Source organism: Epinephelus fuscoguttatus, linkage group LG4 (genome assembly GCF_011397635.1).
Source record: "Epinephelus fuscoguttatus linkage group LG4, E.fuscoguttatus.final_Chr_v1".
Taxonomy (NCBI): Eukaryota; Metazoa; Chordata; class Actinopteri; order Perciformes; family Serranidae; genus Epinephelus; species Epinephelus fuscoguttatus.
Window position 1 is genome coordinate 22,141,469 of NC_064755.1, and position 18,701 is coordinate 22,160,169.

General features: G+C 40.8%; 1 protein-coding gene across 3 annotated transcripts in view; it reads left to right on the forward strand.

Moving 5' to 3' along the window:
• shank3a (SH3 and multiple ankyrin repeat domains 3a) overlaps positions 1-18,701 on the forward strand; it is a 243,694-nt gene that overhangs the window by 201,046 nt on the left and 23,947 nt on the right. For all 3 annotated transcript variants that reach the window (XM_049574188.1, XM_049574189.1, XM_049574190.1), the window contains one exon: positions 16,225-16,300. In XM_049574188.1, the coding sequence (XP_049430145.1) occupies positions 16,225-16,300 (76 nt within the window). The remainder of the gene's footprint in view (positions 1-16,224; positions 16,301-18,701) is intronic.

Genomic DNA, 18,701 nt, shown 5'->3' on the forward strand with positions numbered 1-18,701 from the left:
CCTGTACTGCCTTAATATGCACATCCAGCACATCCATTGCATCAAAACATTGTTTTCTAGTTGGAACCACGCCTCATTTTCATACTGTATGGTTTGACTAAAATGAACAATGCAAGCAATATAGTCCACGATAAGCAGCGCTAAAATCAACCCGCATAGTCCCTCTACTCTGACATTAGAAAGTGTTGCGTTTCTCACGCAGGCATTTTATCTGGTCCACTTGTGAATGAACACAAAGAACACAAACCAACTTTAGGCATTTATTCAACTTTATAACAAAATTAGTCCCCGATTCAAACTAGAGCAAGTGAACTCAAGGTCTACAAGCACCCTTAGTCTGCCAACAGAGCATCTGGCTTTGTGAGAGTAACAACTGCAACCTCAGCCCTTTCTCTCCTTTTCGTCACCCTTTTTCTTTCCACTATCCTTGTCCATTTTTTCCTCTCCTCTCTCCTTTTTGTGATGTGATCAACATTTCAAGGACGTGTCAATCTTCAACCCTTCACACCTAGAATGTCACACTGACAATGAAAATGAATGTTTTTGTGTTTTCACAAGGCCAGTCACACCGAAAACATGTTGGTAACGCTTGCATTTTTCTCATCACACCTTTTACATTTGCTTGCTGCAAAGGAGACAGGAAGTCGCTCTAATTTCTCAGCTTGTATTTTATACGTTCTTGAAAACCATGCATGCTCAAGGCTTAAGAGAATTGCTCAATGGCACCTCAACAGAAGCTGTCAAGTGAGACAAAATTGAACGCGTTAAGTTTCATGCTTCATAAGGCAACATCTACCTACAAGGTTTACCATAATTATTAGAACTATGATTTTTCAATATTTATTTTCAAAATAATATTCAAGAGCATACCGTCATTTCAAAGGGAACCTACTTAATTGATCTATGTAATTTTTCTGTTTCAGCACAGTTTAATCCATGGTCATGAAAGCCAGACAGACCAAATCTGTGATGGCGACAGAATGAAAATTTAGATCTGCTGCACAGAAAATAAATAGAAAACAGATTTGAGTACAAAAACAAATATTACTCTGATCCTCCAGTGAGTCCTCATCCCACATTGAGCCCCTTGTGCTCTCACGGTCACCTTGTCCATATTTTTGCTGTGATTCATTTCTACATTTTATGCCTTATTGTTCAAATTTATTCCATCTTTAGTTTAAGTGTTCTCAAAGGTGAAACTGAGCAAGCTAATAAAAATAACTAACAGAAAAACATTTACCTTTCAATGACAAATTACTTTCAGTCAAGTCCTCTCATGGAGCTATAAATTTGTCTGTTCAGGCCCAGATTGCAAATCACGTAGATAGTGAGTTCAGTCAGAAACTCTGATGTGTCGTCTTGTAAAATTCAGAGTGAGTATGCAAATGCTGACACCACAGAGCAGGGCATGTGCACCTGCATACAAATGGACAGGCTTTTTTTTCTCGACACGTGTATGCTTATGCACATACACACACTTCAGTTATTGTCTATATTCTGTGTGGAGTCAGCAGATAGATTAGCATAGCCAACTAATCCATCTTATTAGAAAGAGAGGGGGAGAGAGGGAGAGTATAAACCACAGGTTGGAAGACATGTCTCTGGTATTAATGTTTAGCTGAGTCAGTGTTATAGACTGGCAGTTCAAGAGGAGTCCTGCCGTTTACCCCCATAAAAAAAAAAATCCACCTGAAGTGTCCGACAGTGACACATCTCAAGGTGTGTGTGTGTGTGGGTGAGTGTTGTGTTTGTTTGTTCGCAGCAGAGTGATGGCAGCTATCTGTACTTTCATCAGAAGTCAGTCGAGTGTGTTGAGCCATCTCTCTCTCTCTGGAGGACAGATCCATATCAAATCATAATAGATGGCGATGCTATTTGAACAATGAATCAAAGCTGAAGTAGGTCTCACAGTGGAGCAGAGACATATCACATTTGACAGGGGCCGCATTGGATGACAGCAGGTCACCTGCACACACATGCACACACACACAGACACACACACACATGCACACACACACACATATACACAAATAAACAAGCACACACATACATATGGGTAGGTCACTGCATTCCTCTCTGAAAGTCAAGTCTATTTCACAGTGTCATGGCTGCTCTTACACACCATATTCACCTGGTATAGCTGCTCCTATGAGTAATCTGACACAGTCGGATGAATCATTTTGTTTACATAAACTCTCTCAATGCCATGACTCGACAAGTACTGTGTTCACTGTTGTGGGTGTCGTGTCTAGAAAATGTGGCAACACACACACACACACACACACACACACACACACACACACACACACACACAGAGCAACTTACCTGGCAGAGCTGTAAAGTATCCCTCTGACTGGGCATGACTAATCACACGCCCACCTTTACACCAAGGCACCCCTGTTTTTTTTCTGTCTCCGTGTTTTACTATCCTTCCCTCCATCTCTGTCTCAGCATCAGTCCCCCACCCTCCTGTAGAATGAGAGGGTGGAAATTCTGAATCTCTTTTTGGATTTGAATAATTTTGCTCTGACTGTTTGCTTCAGTTCAGTACAGTATTGGGCCAATATAAGCATTGGAGAGGAATAAAGAAGCTTTGAACACAGCACAGTTGGTACTGGTAACAGCAAGTTGAACATTTGTATGTATGAATAGAAAGAATTAATAGTACTAAACCAAAACCATCCTGCAATATTCGCCTGAAATGCATCCAAACGCAAAGATCATGCCCTCTGTCCAGTTATTTTTTATTTCTTCCCTTCCTCTCATTTTCATTTTGCCTTCTCTTTATCTTTTTGTCCATTCTGAATGTAGTTTTTTTTTTCATTTTTAAATTATTTTATTTCTGTTTTTATTTCTATTTCTATTTTTTCATGTTATCTGTCTGTGTCATTTTATGTGTAAGGGATTATGAAAAGTACTCCATGTTAAACACAGTTGTGCATCTCATGAGCCTGATGATGAAAAGCCAGTTTTGATTTAAAAAAATCAATGATTATATTAGGGCTGCCACCTTCTGGCTGTATGCTTGTCTGTGTGCTCTTGTACGATCAAATTCTCATAGGTCAGACAATCACTTTTGTTATTTTCATAATGCTGTGTGTCTACTAAAGCATTTTTTTCGCAGCTGAAAAGCTGGCAGCGCTTAAGTGCTTCGGAGGTGCAGTGTTTCCTTAGCAGAGACTCTTTGGTTATGTCTGGTTGCTATGATATGGATATCTGCAGAAATAAACGTCAGCACATGGTAGAGTACTTGCTCTGGCTCTTGCTCTGGATAAGGGAAGGCTGAAGCATGTAGGATGGACCCACTGGTTTATTTGGGTTCAGTATCAATTTCTCCTCCATTATTGTTGTACATGTAGGAGGTGGCGATTGGTCTTTGTGGTGTTTGTCATGCCCTTCCTCCACTGTGAAAGTGACATGGACAAGTGCAGCGTTTGACCCAAAGCTTTCTCAACTCTCAAACCTCCAAACATGCAGCGCTCAGAGCAGAATAGACACTCAGCGCCTCCTCACATATTGGAAGCTTAGTGTAAAATTGCAGCGAATTCAAAAAAAGGAAATAGGAAAAACACTACTCTCAGTTAGAGCGCACTTAGTGCACGGTGGCTAGTTTAGTTAATGTAGATATTCAGAGTCAAAAACTTTACTGACGTTAGTCCAACGCAGATACAGACAATACATCATACGCCATCATAATCACTGAAAAGACGATGCAGTGACATCCTGGAGATAGCATGCAGGGTTTTTTTTCCCTCACTGATTGGTTGATTGGTTAAAGAGTAGGAAGAATTTCAGTCGACCAAAAATTTCTTTCTTTTCTTTTGCCCTAGATTATATACTTTTATGGGTGGAGTGTGTGTGGACACTACCACATGTATTTTTTCTGCTGATAGTAACAGTGCTTAAAGTTTATTTGCTCATTAGCCTCTGATCTGCAACATGATTGTTTCTTTTGCTTTCATTTTCTTTTCTTTTTTTTCCACCTTTATTAGGACGTGTACAGTGGTAAGGTTACAGGAAATGAAGGGAAAGAGAGAAGGGAACAACCTGAACCACCACAGCGCTAACTTTCACCATATTTTAGGAAGATTTCAAACAGGAAGTAACAGACAGCCGAGTGCACTGTGATGCTTTCATTCACCAGTGAGGGAACTTCCAGTACATAACGGTACCGATTCAAGCGGTGACATTGATGATTCAGTACGCTCAGTTCAGCTTGAGGATTTAGTCTTAAAGATACATCCATTCCTGTACTGAACACACCTAGTCTCCCGCTTCCCTTCTCATTCCCAGAATATGTGTTTGTTTGTCTGACTGCATCTCTCCTCGTCTTGACCTTGACTCAAAGGCGTGTCGTGACGAGCCGTCACAATGTTTGAAAAGCTTGTACAGTAGTTGCCTCTTGTTGTCTGAATTTGACTGAATTATTCAATGCTTCCACTTTGACAGAGCGGAGGTATTTATAGCCGCTGGTCTCTGCCTCCGACACTTACGCGGTAACAACGAGCTCTCAGAAGGCTCTTCAACAAACCAACCAATTCTGAGAGAGGGGAGGAGAAAAAAGAAAGACAGCAGAGAAGCAGGGATGTGAAATCTATGCTGGAGTTGTTTGTTGGAGGCTGAAATAAAATGGGACATTAAGGCCAGAAACACCAACAAACAGTATTTATTGCCATTCATCCAGGAAGTCTTATTTCACTCTCAAAACGAAGAAATCAGGGAGGCCTTTAAGAGGAAAAAGGGTGCTGAGGAATTCTGAATAGCAGCCGGCACAGGATGGGCGTTTCGGGAGTGCTTGTAATCATCTCTAGGCGAGGATGAGAGGGAAGCCAGGCCCGACTCTTCTCGGTGATTCCAGCTGGGAGCCAGACCAGTGGCAGGAGGGGCGACCTCCTTGTCAAAGTCTCAGAGAGGAGGTTGTAAAGATAAAGTGGAAAAAAATGGACTGTTGTCCAGTCATGGTGTCAGATCTGCCTGTGATGTGTAGCAGGATAGACGGGGTGGTAACGGTCGTGAAGGCTGAGCATCCAAACTCCAAGTGTCATGAACTGTACTGGGGTAAGTCACTCCCTGTCCACAGCTCTCAGCACTCTTCTGATGCCATTAAATGACCACTATAGAGGGCAAACAGATGGCTCACTTGTCATCACACTGCATATGATGTTGAAATGTTATCTTGTAGGATAATCTAAAAATAGGGCGCTTTTGTAAGTGTGAGAAACTTGCAATATGACTCAGCGTAAGGGGAAATGTAAGACAGAAGAACAATGTCTGTCTGCAAGCGTACAAACGTTTCCATTTTTAGAAGAGGAGGGTGTGCACTACTACAATTCTGAGTGACTATGACTGAGCTTGGTTCCGTGCAACAAAAAAAAAACAAAAACATTTTATGACTTCTGGTCAAATAATTATTTTACAAAAAATAACTTATTAAAGGTCTTGTCAGTGTCCACATAGATGATAATCATAGTCTTTTTTCCTTTGTTCTTGCTATCCATCGCCTCCTCTTCATCTCAGCCCTACACAAATGGAAAGCCTTTTTGTTTAATTCTTGGAACATTTTTGTTAGTAATTGAAGGTTCCTGCTGGTGTGTCCCTTTTTAATATAGATATGTCTTGATTATCATATAAATTCCATTACTCCTGTGACCGTCTATTGGTCCTAATGAAATAAGAGAGGGCAGATCTGGCATTTTAATTTCTAAAGCCGAGGCAAAATGTTGTCCAGCTCTCAAACATGACAGCTTTGATGAACTTTTTTCTTTTAGTGCTGGCATTATTAGATTTCATCTCCTATTCTATTTTATTAAAAGCCTGTCTTGCAGTGTCGTTGTTTTAGACTGTGCTTTGATCACAGCGCCTTGTTAAGTTTATATCCAGAAACCATCTCTGCCCTCCTTCTCCTCTCTCCTCTTGGCTCCTACAGTGTTAGAGAAAAAGTCTGAGGAAGTCAGCAGAGAAAACCTAAACCAGCTGACAAGCAGAATGCCCTTACGAGAAATTTGACAGTGTTGGTCATTTGTTCAAAGACATGAAACAGCCTATGTTTATCTCTGTCGACCTCTTGGGATTGTATGAATAACGACTGTCCTTCTGTAGCCAAGGTGGCAGTAGCGTGACCTCCTAAGGATGAGGTCAAGGCTGATGCTTGGGTTTACAAAGTCTCTCACTCTGACACCAGAGACTGCAGTTTTCTGACAAACAATAACAGCTGTGCACATGCTTTTTCTCTCTAAATTTCAGTCCAGGTTGATTTGGCTATACCCATAATTACCATGGTAACAACACATAAGGTTTATTACTGCAGGTCCCATCATTCAGAGGGCAGCAAACACTTCGTGAGCAGCTACTCTGTCAAACGCACCAGAGGAACAACTGATGTGTCAGCACATCCAAACAAAAACACAATGTTTTAATAAACTAGTCAGCCCAAAATAATTGTAACTTCAATCTGATTTCATGAGTAATTTTCCACACGACAGCAAGTCATAGTAACGTTGGTTACCTTGAGGAGTTGGAGGTGTGTTGCCTGTCATCTGTAGCTCTTTATCTAACAGCTCACTGTGTGCATCCCACTTCCCCCCGCAATATTAAAAGTGATCTGCTTCAAGAAAATTACAGAAATGATTGTTGTCTTGTTTTTGGTGCATTATTTCTAAACATTCAGTCAGTGCTAAGCATGATTATAAATCACTGAATTAGCTGTGGCTTCTTCACAATAAAAGCCACCTTGTGTTTCAACAATCTAACACTTTTAATCTGAAGCAGCAGCAGTAGGATGTAACGTTTGCAACCAAGTTGGGTTGTGCTTGAAAATAACTAGTTAGCACGATGTGTTGCCTACCCTTGTCAAGACAAAAGTGATTATAGCTGCTTCAAACGTCTGCACTCCAAGACGGAGTGAAAAGCAGGCTGTCAGTGAGAGAGGAAAAACACTATAATTATTAAACTGCACACATTTTTAGACAGTCCATCCTGGAAGGCATTCATAATGTTGCACTTGGTTGTACACATGAAAAATGACCAGAATACTTGTCTCAAGATTGACAAAAGAGAGGTGTTCCTTCCCTGTCCCCTGACCTCCTCACAGCAGCCTAATCAGGGATTGAACTAGGCATGTGGCCTCATTAGTATCAGCAAGCAACAAAAATCGTTGGACAGAATCCACAAATAGGATATCCGAAAGGTGAAAGGAGTTTTTGAAGCTATTCAACCACCTGTCACGCAGGTCTAATGGAGCACAGAACACTGGCATCATCAACAGTAATTTTATACAGCTTTGACAAGGTGTAAAGAAAGCTATCATTATAAGGCCGGATTGTTTCCTGTGAGTTCCTCATACGTTTTTCATTCATTCATTCATTCATTTTCCGTAACCACTTACCCCCTTGGGTCACGGGGGTACTGGAGCTTATCCCAGCTGATATTGGGTGAGAGGCAAGGTACACCCTGGGCAGATCACTAGACTATTGCAGGGCTGACACATAGAGACAGACAACCATTCATGCTCACATTCATGGGCCATTTAGGGTCACCAATTAACCCAACCTGCATGTCTTTGGACTGTGGGAGGATTGTGAGTACCTGGAGAAAGACCAGCATCCCAGGCTCCACACGGAGGGGCTCCCCCACCCCAGGGTTCGAACCCCACAGGGTGGGGGATGCAGCAGTGCTAACCACTGTACCACCGTGTCACCATTGGTATTATATATGTCTGCAAACCATGGATATGTAACATTTGTACGTTCTTTGTGGGGTTTTTTTTGTTTTGTTTTGTTTTGTTTTATTACAACGCCGGGGTAAACATGTGGTTAGGCACAAAAACCACTTGGTTAGGGTTAGTAAAAGTTCATTCCATGCCCCCCGGCTCATATACATGTAGTCAAATGTACATCACTTAAGAAATATTGATATGATACATGTAAAACATACAAATGTAACATATCCCTAGTTTGCAAAAACGTACAATGTAAACATTTTCTTTTGGCATCTTGGCTAGCATGTAACTTCCATCCATCGCTGGGATGACGGACTCTCCAACTAACAATAAAAACTGCTTTATAGAGAGGTGATAACTGAATGTAGAACCAGTAGTTAGATAACATTAAGTTAATATAGCATATAAAAAAATGGTTTGATGTAATAAAATCTTGAGGATGAAACAAATCTGAACCCTCAGAAAATAATCAGTGTGAATGCATTGTATTTGGAACTGTCATATTGGTTGTTTTCGAGGACTAAATCAGGACTATTTGGCAGGATACATTACAACACACACCCCACACTATCAGAGATATTTTCATTGTCAGTCTGTTGTCATCTGCTGCTATCCCATTTCGGTCTCATATTTAATCTGTCCTCCCTGTCCTCCTGCCCTCCAACATTCCTTCCCTGCTTTTCCCTCCTCATCTTTTCTTTTTGTTCTGACACCCTCCACTTCATACTTAATTAAGCTACTCTACATTCTCCTTATCATGTCCATGTATGCAGACAAATGACTTGATGAAAAGATCTAGTAGTGCGTCAACCCCACCTTTGATGTCGAACATTATCCTGCAGCTCCCAACCATGTGCATGGTTTATTTGAATTCCCTGTATGTACAGAACAGATAAAGATTAAATGGATACAGAGCCCGCTTTTAGTCTTTCTTTTGTACTTTTCTTTTCCCTCAGTGTCCTCTCTATCACACTGCTCTATTGTGAGCATGACTAATTTCACCCAGGAATGAAAAAAAAATTCACTTTTCTTTTAAAGTCTTATTCGAGAATCATTTGGTAGACGAATAGAAAATCAAGAATAGACACAGAAAGATGAAGAGGAAAAAGAAAATGAAGACATTGCTATTTTCCTCTGTGCTGTGTGGAAGTGGGTTAGCCTTGTATCCACCTGCATGGTCCAGCAACTCCCTGTTGGATCTGTGGAACGACAGGCACATTGTGTGACAGCACAAAGGAGAAAGAAAGAGTGTGATTCTGTCTTTATTTTTCTTTTGCCACAAGCATCTCCTCACAGGCTGTGTGGCTCTTGGAAAGTTGTCACACCGGGGAGTCCAGCATTGTTCTGATTAATTTAAACAGCGTTTTAGTATTCAAGGTGTAGGGAGCTCTCAGAGTTTACTACGCCCCCTGCTTGGTCTTCTATCCACCTGGTTTAGGAGGTTAACATGCACGACATGAATGAGGAAGCAGAGAGAGAGAGAAGGAGAAAAGGAAAGAAGGGTTGAGTGGGGGTGTGGAAAGAAAGAATTAAAAAGTCAATGAGGCTCACTTTCTAAGTGTGTGTGTTTGTGTGCGTGTGTGTGCATGTGTCTGCAGCTCTTATCAGTGGTAAAACAGCATAGGTTAATTCTCATTCAGCAGGGCACAGAGACGGTGTGTGTGCCTGTGTTGGTTTGTGTTTCCATGCATCTGTGTTTATGTGATGTAGCTCTTGTGTCCTTCAGACAAGGACAGCGAAGGTGTTACAATTTGTCCTGAATAGAGAAGCACTGTGAGCTAAGACCGCGACATTCACAGCAGAGCTGTGAGAGATGTGGCAGGTTAAACAGGGTGACAGAAAGAGCAGCGACGTTACAGCGTGAAGTACAGCTTAGTGTGCTAAATATGCTTCCGTCTCTGGATTTTAACGCACTACATTCACAGCTATCACCAGCGAAAACAAACAGCTCATTCTCACATTTTTATGGATGAGTTATCACTCCTAACACATGGAAACAAAACCTTTCAATCAATACCACATTAAGTCTGTAGATGAGGCAGACACAGAGCATTTATCTGTTAGCATTTTTTGACATTAACATTTACATGTCCAATAGAAAACAGGCCAACCCCATGTTGCTCTTCATCCCTATCCTCTCTTTCAGTGCTCTCCAGCAGAAGTGAAAGCCAAACCCTGATTTACGCTTGCTGTTTTGCCTTGCTGTATATTTGTGTTTTTCCAGTGCTATGTCCTCCATTTTTGTAGCTTCCTCTTGGATGCGTGCTACTTACGTTCTGGCACCTGGTCACCATCTTTTCTCTAAAGTCCTAATCTAACTTGTAAGCTGTTACTGGCTGGAGCCTGTTAACTCAGACAGGGTCTCTGCAGTTTAGTACTCCGCCACACACTTCTAGTGGGTCATAAATGATGATTGAGAGTGATTACTTTTGTGTTAGTCTGTGTACTGTTTGTGAGGAAAATTATGTATAGCATGCCTTTAATAAGTCTTACTAAAATGAATAACATTACCTAAATCAGTTGTCAGGATTTTAGTGCTGCATTTTCATGTGTATGTGGCCAGTGCAGTGATGTTATTTTGCTTGGACGTCATGAGGTTAAAGTTTGTGTAGGTTGCGATGTCACTATAAAGTATACATTAAGACAAAAGGGGTTGTTTTGACTGAAGCCCTGTATCAACTATTCCCACAGAATTAGAATATATGTGTGACGGTAGCTGATGACAGGAGTTGGGCTGGAGGGGGGCCAACTTTATAGGTTTTTTATTGCTGTCTCCTTGCCTGTGTGTCCTCTTGTGTCAGTCTGTGTCCCCTCTAAATATGGAGTTTTTTGTGGGTCTGTGAATAGACCCACAAAAAACTCAGCCAAAGTTTTTGAATTTTTGAGTTGGTTGATAATTGATCAGTCAATCCGATCACAGCTGATCAGAACAGATAAATGGATGCGAGGAGCAGCTGCTGCAGAGCAAACTTTTAGACCTACCGCAATGAACTGTTAAGTTTCACTTTCACTGCACCTGGCGATCTGTTTCTCCATCTGTGCTCAGAGTATGTGCTACACTCCAGGAGTGTGGAGCAACACATAACTGAACAGTATATGTATATATTCCAACAGAGCTCCTAATGAACAGTCCAGCTCCAAATCCAGAAAACCAAAATGTGGGGGTAGATGTTTTAATCATGGTGGGCAGCCACAAATAGATTAATGTGTGGAGAAACCCTGGAATGATAAAGATATTGACATTATCAGTGCATTCAAAGTTTTTTCAGACAGCATGATTGGTACACTTATGTTCATTTCTATCAAAAGTATGAGGTAATAGAACCCCTCTCAGCTTTTGGGTCTGCACAGGAGATTGTGTTTCTCTAAATGGTTGCACATCAACTTCATTATTCAGTTGAAGGACAGAAATACTGTCCCTCCTACAGTACAGTTTACACTAGGCTGCTAACAGTGAGTAATGATTTATTTATGTCTAGTTATTTGTGACATAGGTTTAATTTAGTGGCCTGTACCAACTATTGAACACATCCTAGCAAGGTCGTGTGTTCATACCTAACCTGTATGATGCCAATATAAGGAACTTGGTCCAGTTTGTTTACATGGTTATATATTACCAGTTAAACATGTGGTATCGAGACAGCCTAAAGAGCTTTAAGTCAGGTGATGTTTGTTTATGGCATGAACACAAAGTAAATAATTCACAGGGTTACTTGATTTGAATTATTGAAGCTCAGTTAGATTTAGGAGAGATTATAGGAGCATATTACTCTATGGATGTTTGTTTATGGTGTGAACACAAAGCAGGTGCAGGTGCAGGTGTGAACACAGCCTTAATGTACAGTGTACTTGCCTGCTGTGAATTATTTTGACCAGCAGGTGCCCCTAGTGCATTCCTGAAGCATTTAGTGCTCCACACAAGTGGCTGGAAAGTATCAAAGCTTTGGTAAGTCTTTTAGTCTTTTTTTTTTTTTCATCTAAACCATGTTTTCTGTCATCAGAAATATGAAATTTATTACTTCATTTGCAGGAGAAAATTCCTCCCAGGAAAGACCAACTAAGAGCCAGGTGTTTGAAACAGAGAGTGTAAAAGCTTTAATGAGCACGGGTGTAGACGTGAGTGCTGCTGTGTCATATCAGTACGTGATAGAGACAGAGGAAACTTAAGACATGCTGATGTTATCTATTGTAACAGTCATACCTGTAGTATCTATCTATGTCTATCTATCAGTAAGGGGCTTAAATAAAACTTTTGCTTTGACCAAATTTTACTTTTTTCTTCATGTGCTAGACACTGTTTTTCTAAGTCGTCATTACCACCATCTGTGTTCCTGTCACCAGATGCAGCATCTAGACTCTAATGAAAATGCTACTCTCCTTAGATCTCTCTTATTAAACCACATTCTGAGGCCACCTCCTAATGTGCACTCACAGGCAATCGTCTCTCATGCTGTTTTCTGAGGGAAATGACCTTCCTTCTTTCCTCTCTTGCTTTCCCCCTCAGTGTGTTTACAAAACACTGTGCCATTATACTTTGTTATTTCTTTTTTTTTTTTTTTTTTTTTTTTTTTAAGATGTTTTGCTAATGTTCATAATTTTTCTTTTCGGCTGTCTATTTATTTATATTTTTCTTTGTCTGCAAAAACTGAGTGGTTTGAAGAAAAACATTAACTGAATGTTTTATCTGGACATCAGTATTATCACCAAACAGCGACGCTATATCTAAAGCCAACCACCTGCCATTTTTTGTCGCGGCTCTCATAGTAGGTGGTAATCCTTTAATGTGTTTCATTTTAACATGACTGTACAACAAAGGGTTTACTGAGTGACATCCAGTGAGTTCGTCATCGTCTTTGTTCTCTGAAATCTTAGTGCACTTATCTGCCCCTCTGACAGCCCAGATGTTGTAGCTCTAGTGCAGATTGGAAAATGCTTCTCGTTGTTTTATTCCCACCTGGTGCTAAAACACAGCCTCTTGTACTAGTAAGCTAACCATGGTGATAATAATAATAATATAAAGCCTCAAAATGTACATTACTACTAAAACAACAGCCTTTACTTACAGTAGTGGACGCCATTTGTAGTTTCTCTTCTTTCCAGTGTGTGTGTGTGTGTGTGTGTGTGTGTGTGTGTGTGATAGATGGAAGTGGAGTTTAGGTTATCTGTGCTATCAGGGCCCTGCCTTTAGATGCTCCTGGGCTGTACAAAATAGATGACAACTGTGATGAATGAGCTGCATTTCACGCTCTTAGACTGCATCTGGTATCACACGGCGTGCACGGGCTGCGCACACGCACACATACTGTACATGCACAAATGCATATACCACTCAGACACACAAAATACTCTCAGCGTGCACATTTACATTTAACAACTCCCCAAATTATCCAGCATTTGGCTGATTTTCTTTTTCTTTTGTCCCTTTCTGACGTGAGGGCTTTTTGATGATTGTGTGGCTGAGTGAGAATGTGCGTGTGAGACAGACTCTAAATTTGCGGGAGAAGACAATTGCTGACTCATCTACAACTTTCTCCCCAAATATCACCTCTTCTTTGATCTCTTCTTTCTTTTGACAACCAGTGCTTACAAAATGCCATGTCTTTCCTCCCAAGAGCGGACGTAGAGTAACCTTCTGATCCAGACAAAATACCAACCAGCCCTCGCCTCTCATCTCGTTTCCGCCTTACCTCCTCTGATAACCGATAACCTAGCAAAAACACCCACTCAGCTTCCACCTTGATTACAAACCTCCTGCTTTGATACTCACACACTCTTTATCAATCTTCAATTTTCTTCATGTTTTTGTGAGAAATTGCCATTCGTTTTCATGTACCCACTTTCCCTCAACCTTCCTTTTCCACTTCCCATTTGAGTTTGTAATTTCACACATTTCATGTCTTTGTACGGTCGTCTTAGTCATCCAGGTTTTTTGCCTGATTCCAGATGGAATTGTGAACTTGTTAGACTCCGTTTCCTTAGTGGAGTGGGTGGATCCAAAAGTCTGGACCCAGGCAGCCAAGTTGTAAGATGTCGGAGCAAATTAAAAACAATTCACAGGGCTTCCTTTTGGCAGCAGAGAGGGCTCAAAAACAAGGTCTGATTGGAGAAAAGGGATGGTGACACCACTTATCTGCTGCTTACAAAGTTGCTATAACATCATTGCCTCGGCAGTTTTCCAACACACCTATAAACCAAGTCCAGGGAGGTGGGTGCCAAAAGGAAGATGCCCTCTTCTCAACTACATCCTCATCCAAAGAGATTAATGCTGAGGAAATCCTGAAATAAACAATCCAGATTTCACAATTTGTTCTGACACATATTTTCCAGAATGACTTTTGTCCACCCTCTGAGAACTTGTTGCGTTCAGCTGTGGGTTTTTTGTGTGGGTGGAGAGAGCAGTGATCGATAGCTTAGTAAGAACAAAACAGTCAGAGTGGTTTCAGTATAGAAAATATAAGACACATAGCCCTTGAATGCAAATGCTGCTATTGGAGAAACCGGTGTCTCTTTTGCTTTTTCAAGCCGAATTACTCTCTGTATTATTGATCACTGCAGCAAAATTATGACTCCAGAAAGAATCACGTTTTCTCATCCTGATGGAGTGAACCCAAAACTTGATAATAGCAAATATCTGTCATGCTCGTTTGTGGCTGCACTGCAAATATCTGAGCATGTCTGTCAAAAATAAAACATCTAACAATAGTTCAAAAAAGGGCAATTAAATCGGCAAAAGTTTTTTTATGACCATGAAAAAATGTTTTAGGTGAGAATTTTCTTTGCAGCTAAAAACCACAAGTCAAACATAACGTTGAAACCAGTGACCATGGCGGTGACACACTGACCAATTCACTGTGGTTCTCTGGGAAGAGATGGGCCTTGTTATCAAACAGGCAGAGCTCGGTCTTGTAATGTAGGCTGCTTTCATTAAAACAGCCTCCTTCCTGTGACCAAGGCATGTGTAGTGAGGGATGAGGAAAGCCACGCATTCGCAATCATGCTGAAACAAATGAATGTGTAAGAATCAGAGAGATTGAGATTCGCACAGCGGCGCTCTAGGAGAATGAAGAACACAGCACAAGTAAACAAGATTTTAATAGGACAGCAGATGAAGAAAATGAGACGGAAGGTGAGAGCGGAAGAGCAGACGATGATGGTTCAGAACTTGGAGCGAACTACTAAATCCTTTATATTGTTTTTGCCTTTCTGCTCCGTCACCAAGTGTCAGTGGATGCAGTTATCAGAGCTTCAAGTTGTTCTCAGCTGACAGTCTGTCAGTCACACACACAGTCAGATGGACAGGCTAAAGTGGATCTGAGGATACCAGCCACTTCAAGTCTGCTCACTCACTTTGATCTCTTTCCCTACATGTCTCTTTCTTTCTCATACAGACTGGATATCTCAAACAGCTTGATGTATTGCTTTTATTAGATAGCAGACAGTAGAAGTGACAGGAAACAGAGAAGCAGGGGGAGCCGTGTGACCAAGGTTACAAGCCAGACTCGTGGCTTTACGCCGTGTGTCTCACATCACCACCAGGACGCCCCTCGCTCTCACAGCTTTGCCCAATTAAGAGTTTCTGTGTGGCCTGAAAGGTTCTCGGGGTGTGTAGTCAGCAGATTGCTGTTTAGTGGAGGTGCAGTGTGTATTATTGGGATGGGGAGAGGGCATCGATCTCTATCAGCACTCCCATAGGATGAATCCACCCACATGCTGACAGGAACCACGCACACTGTGCATACACACACACTATATTAATTGAGCTCAACACGGTTTCCATTCTTGTGCATTTGCCCGCTTTTAAAGAAAGACTTTCAAGGCAGAATTATGCAATTATTTTACTGTTTCAAAAACAAAAAATTACCATGGAACAATTATACTCTGGTAGGTTATGATAAATGAAGCATGTTAATGATAATTACTTCTCTGTGGTAGCTTAATTCCTCTCTGTGCTAACTGAATTAAATTTTTTGCTGACATTTTTATATTACCACGCAAAGAGCTGAGGCGGAAACAGCCTTGACATTTTTGGATTTTCATGGATTTGTTAAACGTCACTAGCAGAAGTGAATCTTTTCCAATAAAATAAATCTTCCTAAATCACATTTAAGAAGTGCGTTCCTGGGATTCAGGTCCTTTACTCAATTTTGTGACAAAATGCTGCAAGAACACTGCACACTGGCAAATGTGGCTGACCTTGCTTTCAAGACACTTCACTAGGAATTTAAACTTGTAATGATGTGTCTCTGATATGAAATCACAACAGCAATTTAGTCACAGTTTGATGGCACTACTATTTAACATTTTGTATAAGGCCTTGGTAAAGATAAAGCAAAACCAGGAGTTCACAGTTTAAATATCTTCTCTACGTAATACCAAAAGCAGGTGTACTTATATATACAATAGATTACCAAATGAGTAATTGACTTTGAACTTGAATACACTATTTCAATCCAGTATGAACAGATTTATCAATTTTAAATTAAAAAGCCTTTTAATCTGTTTTGCAGAGACACGGGAGGACCGCACTAAGAGACTGTTCAGACACTACACTGTGGGATCCTACGACAACTTCACCTCATACAGGTACAGCCTCTTTCCTTGAGCTGGCTTGCTACTGCACCATGCAGGCCCTGTGTTTGTGTATACTGTGCTGCACAAACTAAAGTGGTCATATCGCAGAGTGCTTCCTTTACTGATCAGGGATAATGGAGTCCATGTGAGAGGGATTTAGAGTACCTTGAAGCTGCTGCCATCTAAAGGCATAAGGATGCCAGTGCACCCAGTTCTAAATGTGAAACGCACATGCATATAAATTGCATAGCCAGTTTTTTTCTGTCAGCATGTGCACTGTTCACACACATGCATAGTATATACTCAAGCACAAGCAGAGTTTTGTGATTTGCTGCCAGGATGTTCTCATTCAATCTATTTAATGTTTTATTTCTCTACTCTTAGTTCATGTCCTTCTTTATTTGCCGGCCCTGTCTAGAGTTTGACATTTATTGCACAGAGGGTGTCAGTGCTCCCTCTCTTCTAAATCAGATTTGTTAGCTGCGAGTGAAGTAGCAAGCTATGTTTGGTTTTGTTATGATGCAAATTCTGGCTTTAATGCGACACTGTGTCAGTTTGAGATACAGCGCTAGTGTGAGTGAGCATTGTTTCCACCCACTTTCTCAGCCTTTTATAAAATGTCAAGTTCTTGCATTCTAGGTTTTTAGTTGGTTTAAATGTCATCTCTATTACCAGAGCTCCAGGTTTGTGGAATTAGCATAACCACAGCCACACTAGCCTGTGATAGTCGAGGCATTGCGTGGTGTGTATATATTATTTTTTTAGATAGTGCCATAGTTTAGTTGTGAACTTGACAAATAGAGAATGAGGTAAGTTTCTTGTTGCTTTCCAGAGGTGCCACAGTAAGAATCAGCTCTGCACAAAATCACAGCAGGTTATAGCCATGAGACTGACATTTTAAGAGTCAGATGCAACATATGAATGTCTGAAAAAAATACCAGTTGCACATGCCAGCTAAACGCTCAGGTAGGACAGAAACTTATTGAGTTACAGTCCTTTAGATGGATATCTGCACTGCAGTCTGAGGAATACTAAAATCACTAATGTCAAAGGACAGGTTTATTTTGAGGAAACATTTATCATTTCAAATCTTACATCAGAGTTTCTTTATTGAGTTATGTAGGTGGATAGAGATTCTGAACAAGGACAGTGAGCTTATTGCATTAATGCGGCATTTGGGGCATAGAGCAGAGATGAAAGCGTGGCGGATAAAAGGGTTTGGACTAAAACAAAGCATCTTACTGATGCTTAACCAACACAGCTTTCTGTGCATAACAATCAGTGCAAAAGTGGATAGATAGCTTTTTATGAAACCAAACCTTTGACCTCCCTCCTGCAGAAAGGTTTGTTACGGGTCTCCTGGCTCCAGCAGCAGGAGCTCTGTGTTCCCTTGGTAAGTCTGAGAGGGTGAAGTGTATCTAAGCTAATGGAGACTGCAGCCGCCTACTGAGTTGCAACCTGAACACCAACCCTCTACTTCTGCCTCAGCTGTGAGGTAGGATGACTGATGATAATGAAATTCGACAATATACTACAAAACTTTTGTCAAGGTGTTCAGGCTGTAAACAGTAATCAAAGTGTGGTGTGAAAAGACTGAAGATTACAAGTAATACTGCAATTTTTTGTAAATTGTGTACATCAAATTTAAGTTTTAGAGTATTAAGTTATAGTTATCTACACTTTAAAGGAGCAGTGTGTCCGATTAAGGGGGATTTAGTGGCATCTAGCAGTGAGGAACCAGCTGAAACCTCTTCAACTTGAGATTCCTTCAGTGTTCATCGTTCAGGAGGTTTTTACTGGGAGCCACATTATCCTCAGCAGTCTCTTCCTCTCCAAAACAAACAGACCCGGTGATTTAAACCGGTAAAAATCACTGAATAAAGCAGTGCACGTTGCAAATCAGTGTTTCTCTTTTTGCTTTTTGGCAAGTCACAGACGGGCCCCTAGCCTAACACCTGCTAATGTGTGCTCACCTTTTTTCTCTAACAACTGAATGTGTGCTCACATTTTTTCTGTTCCAGACTTTGAAGAGATTTTTACCATGAGGCAAATTACTCTGGCGGTCTCTTCCTCTCCAAAACAAACAGACTCAGTGATTTAAACTGGTAAAAACACTGAATGAAGCAGTTTTGCATTTTAAAAAATCAGTGTTTTTCTGATTTCTCTCTTTGCGAAGGGGCTGCTAACAAAAAGTGGCCGACGTGAAAATGCAAATGGCCTTATTTAGAGCCAGTGTTTGGTTTGTCCATTGTGGGCTGCTGTAGAAACATTACAGTGCAACATGGGGATCTCGGTAGATGAGGATCTGCTCCCTGTACAGATATGAACAGCTCATCCTAAGGTAATAAACACAAAACTATTATTTTTAAGTGATTATATACACTAAAGAAAAAATACTTATTATATTATATTC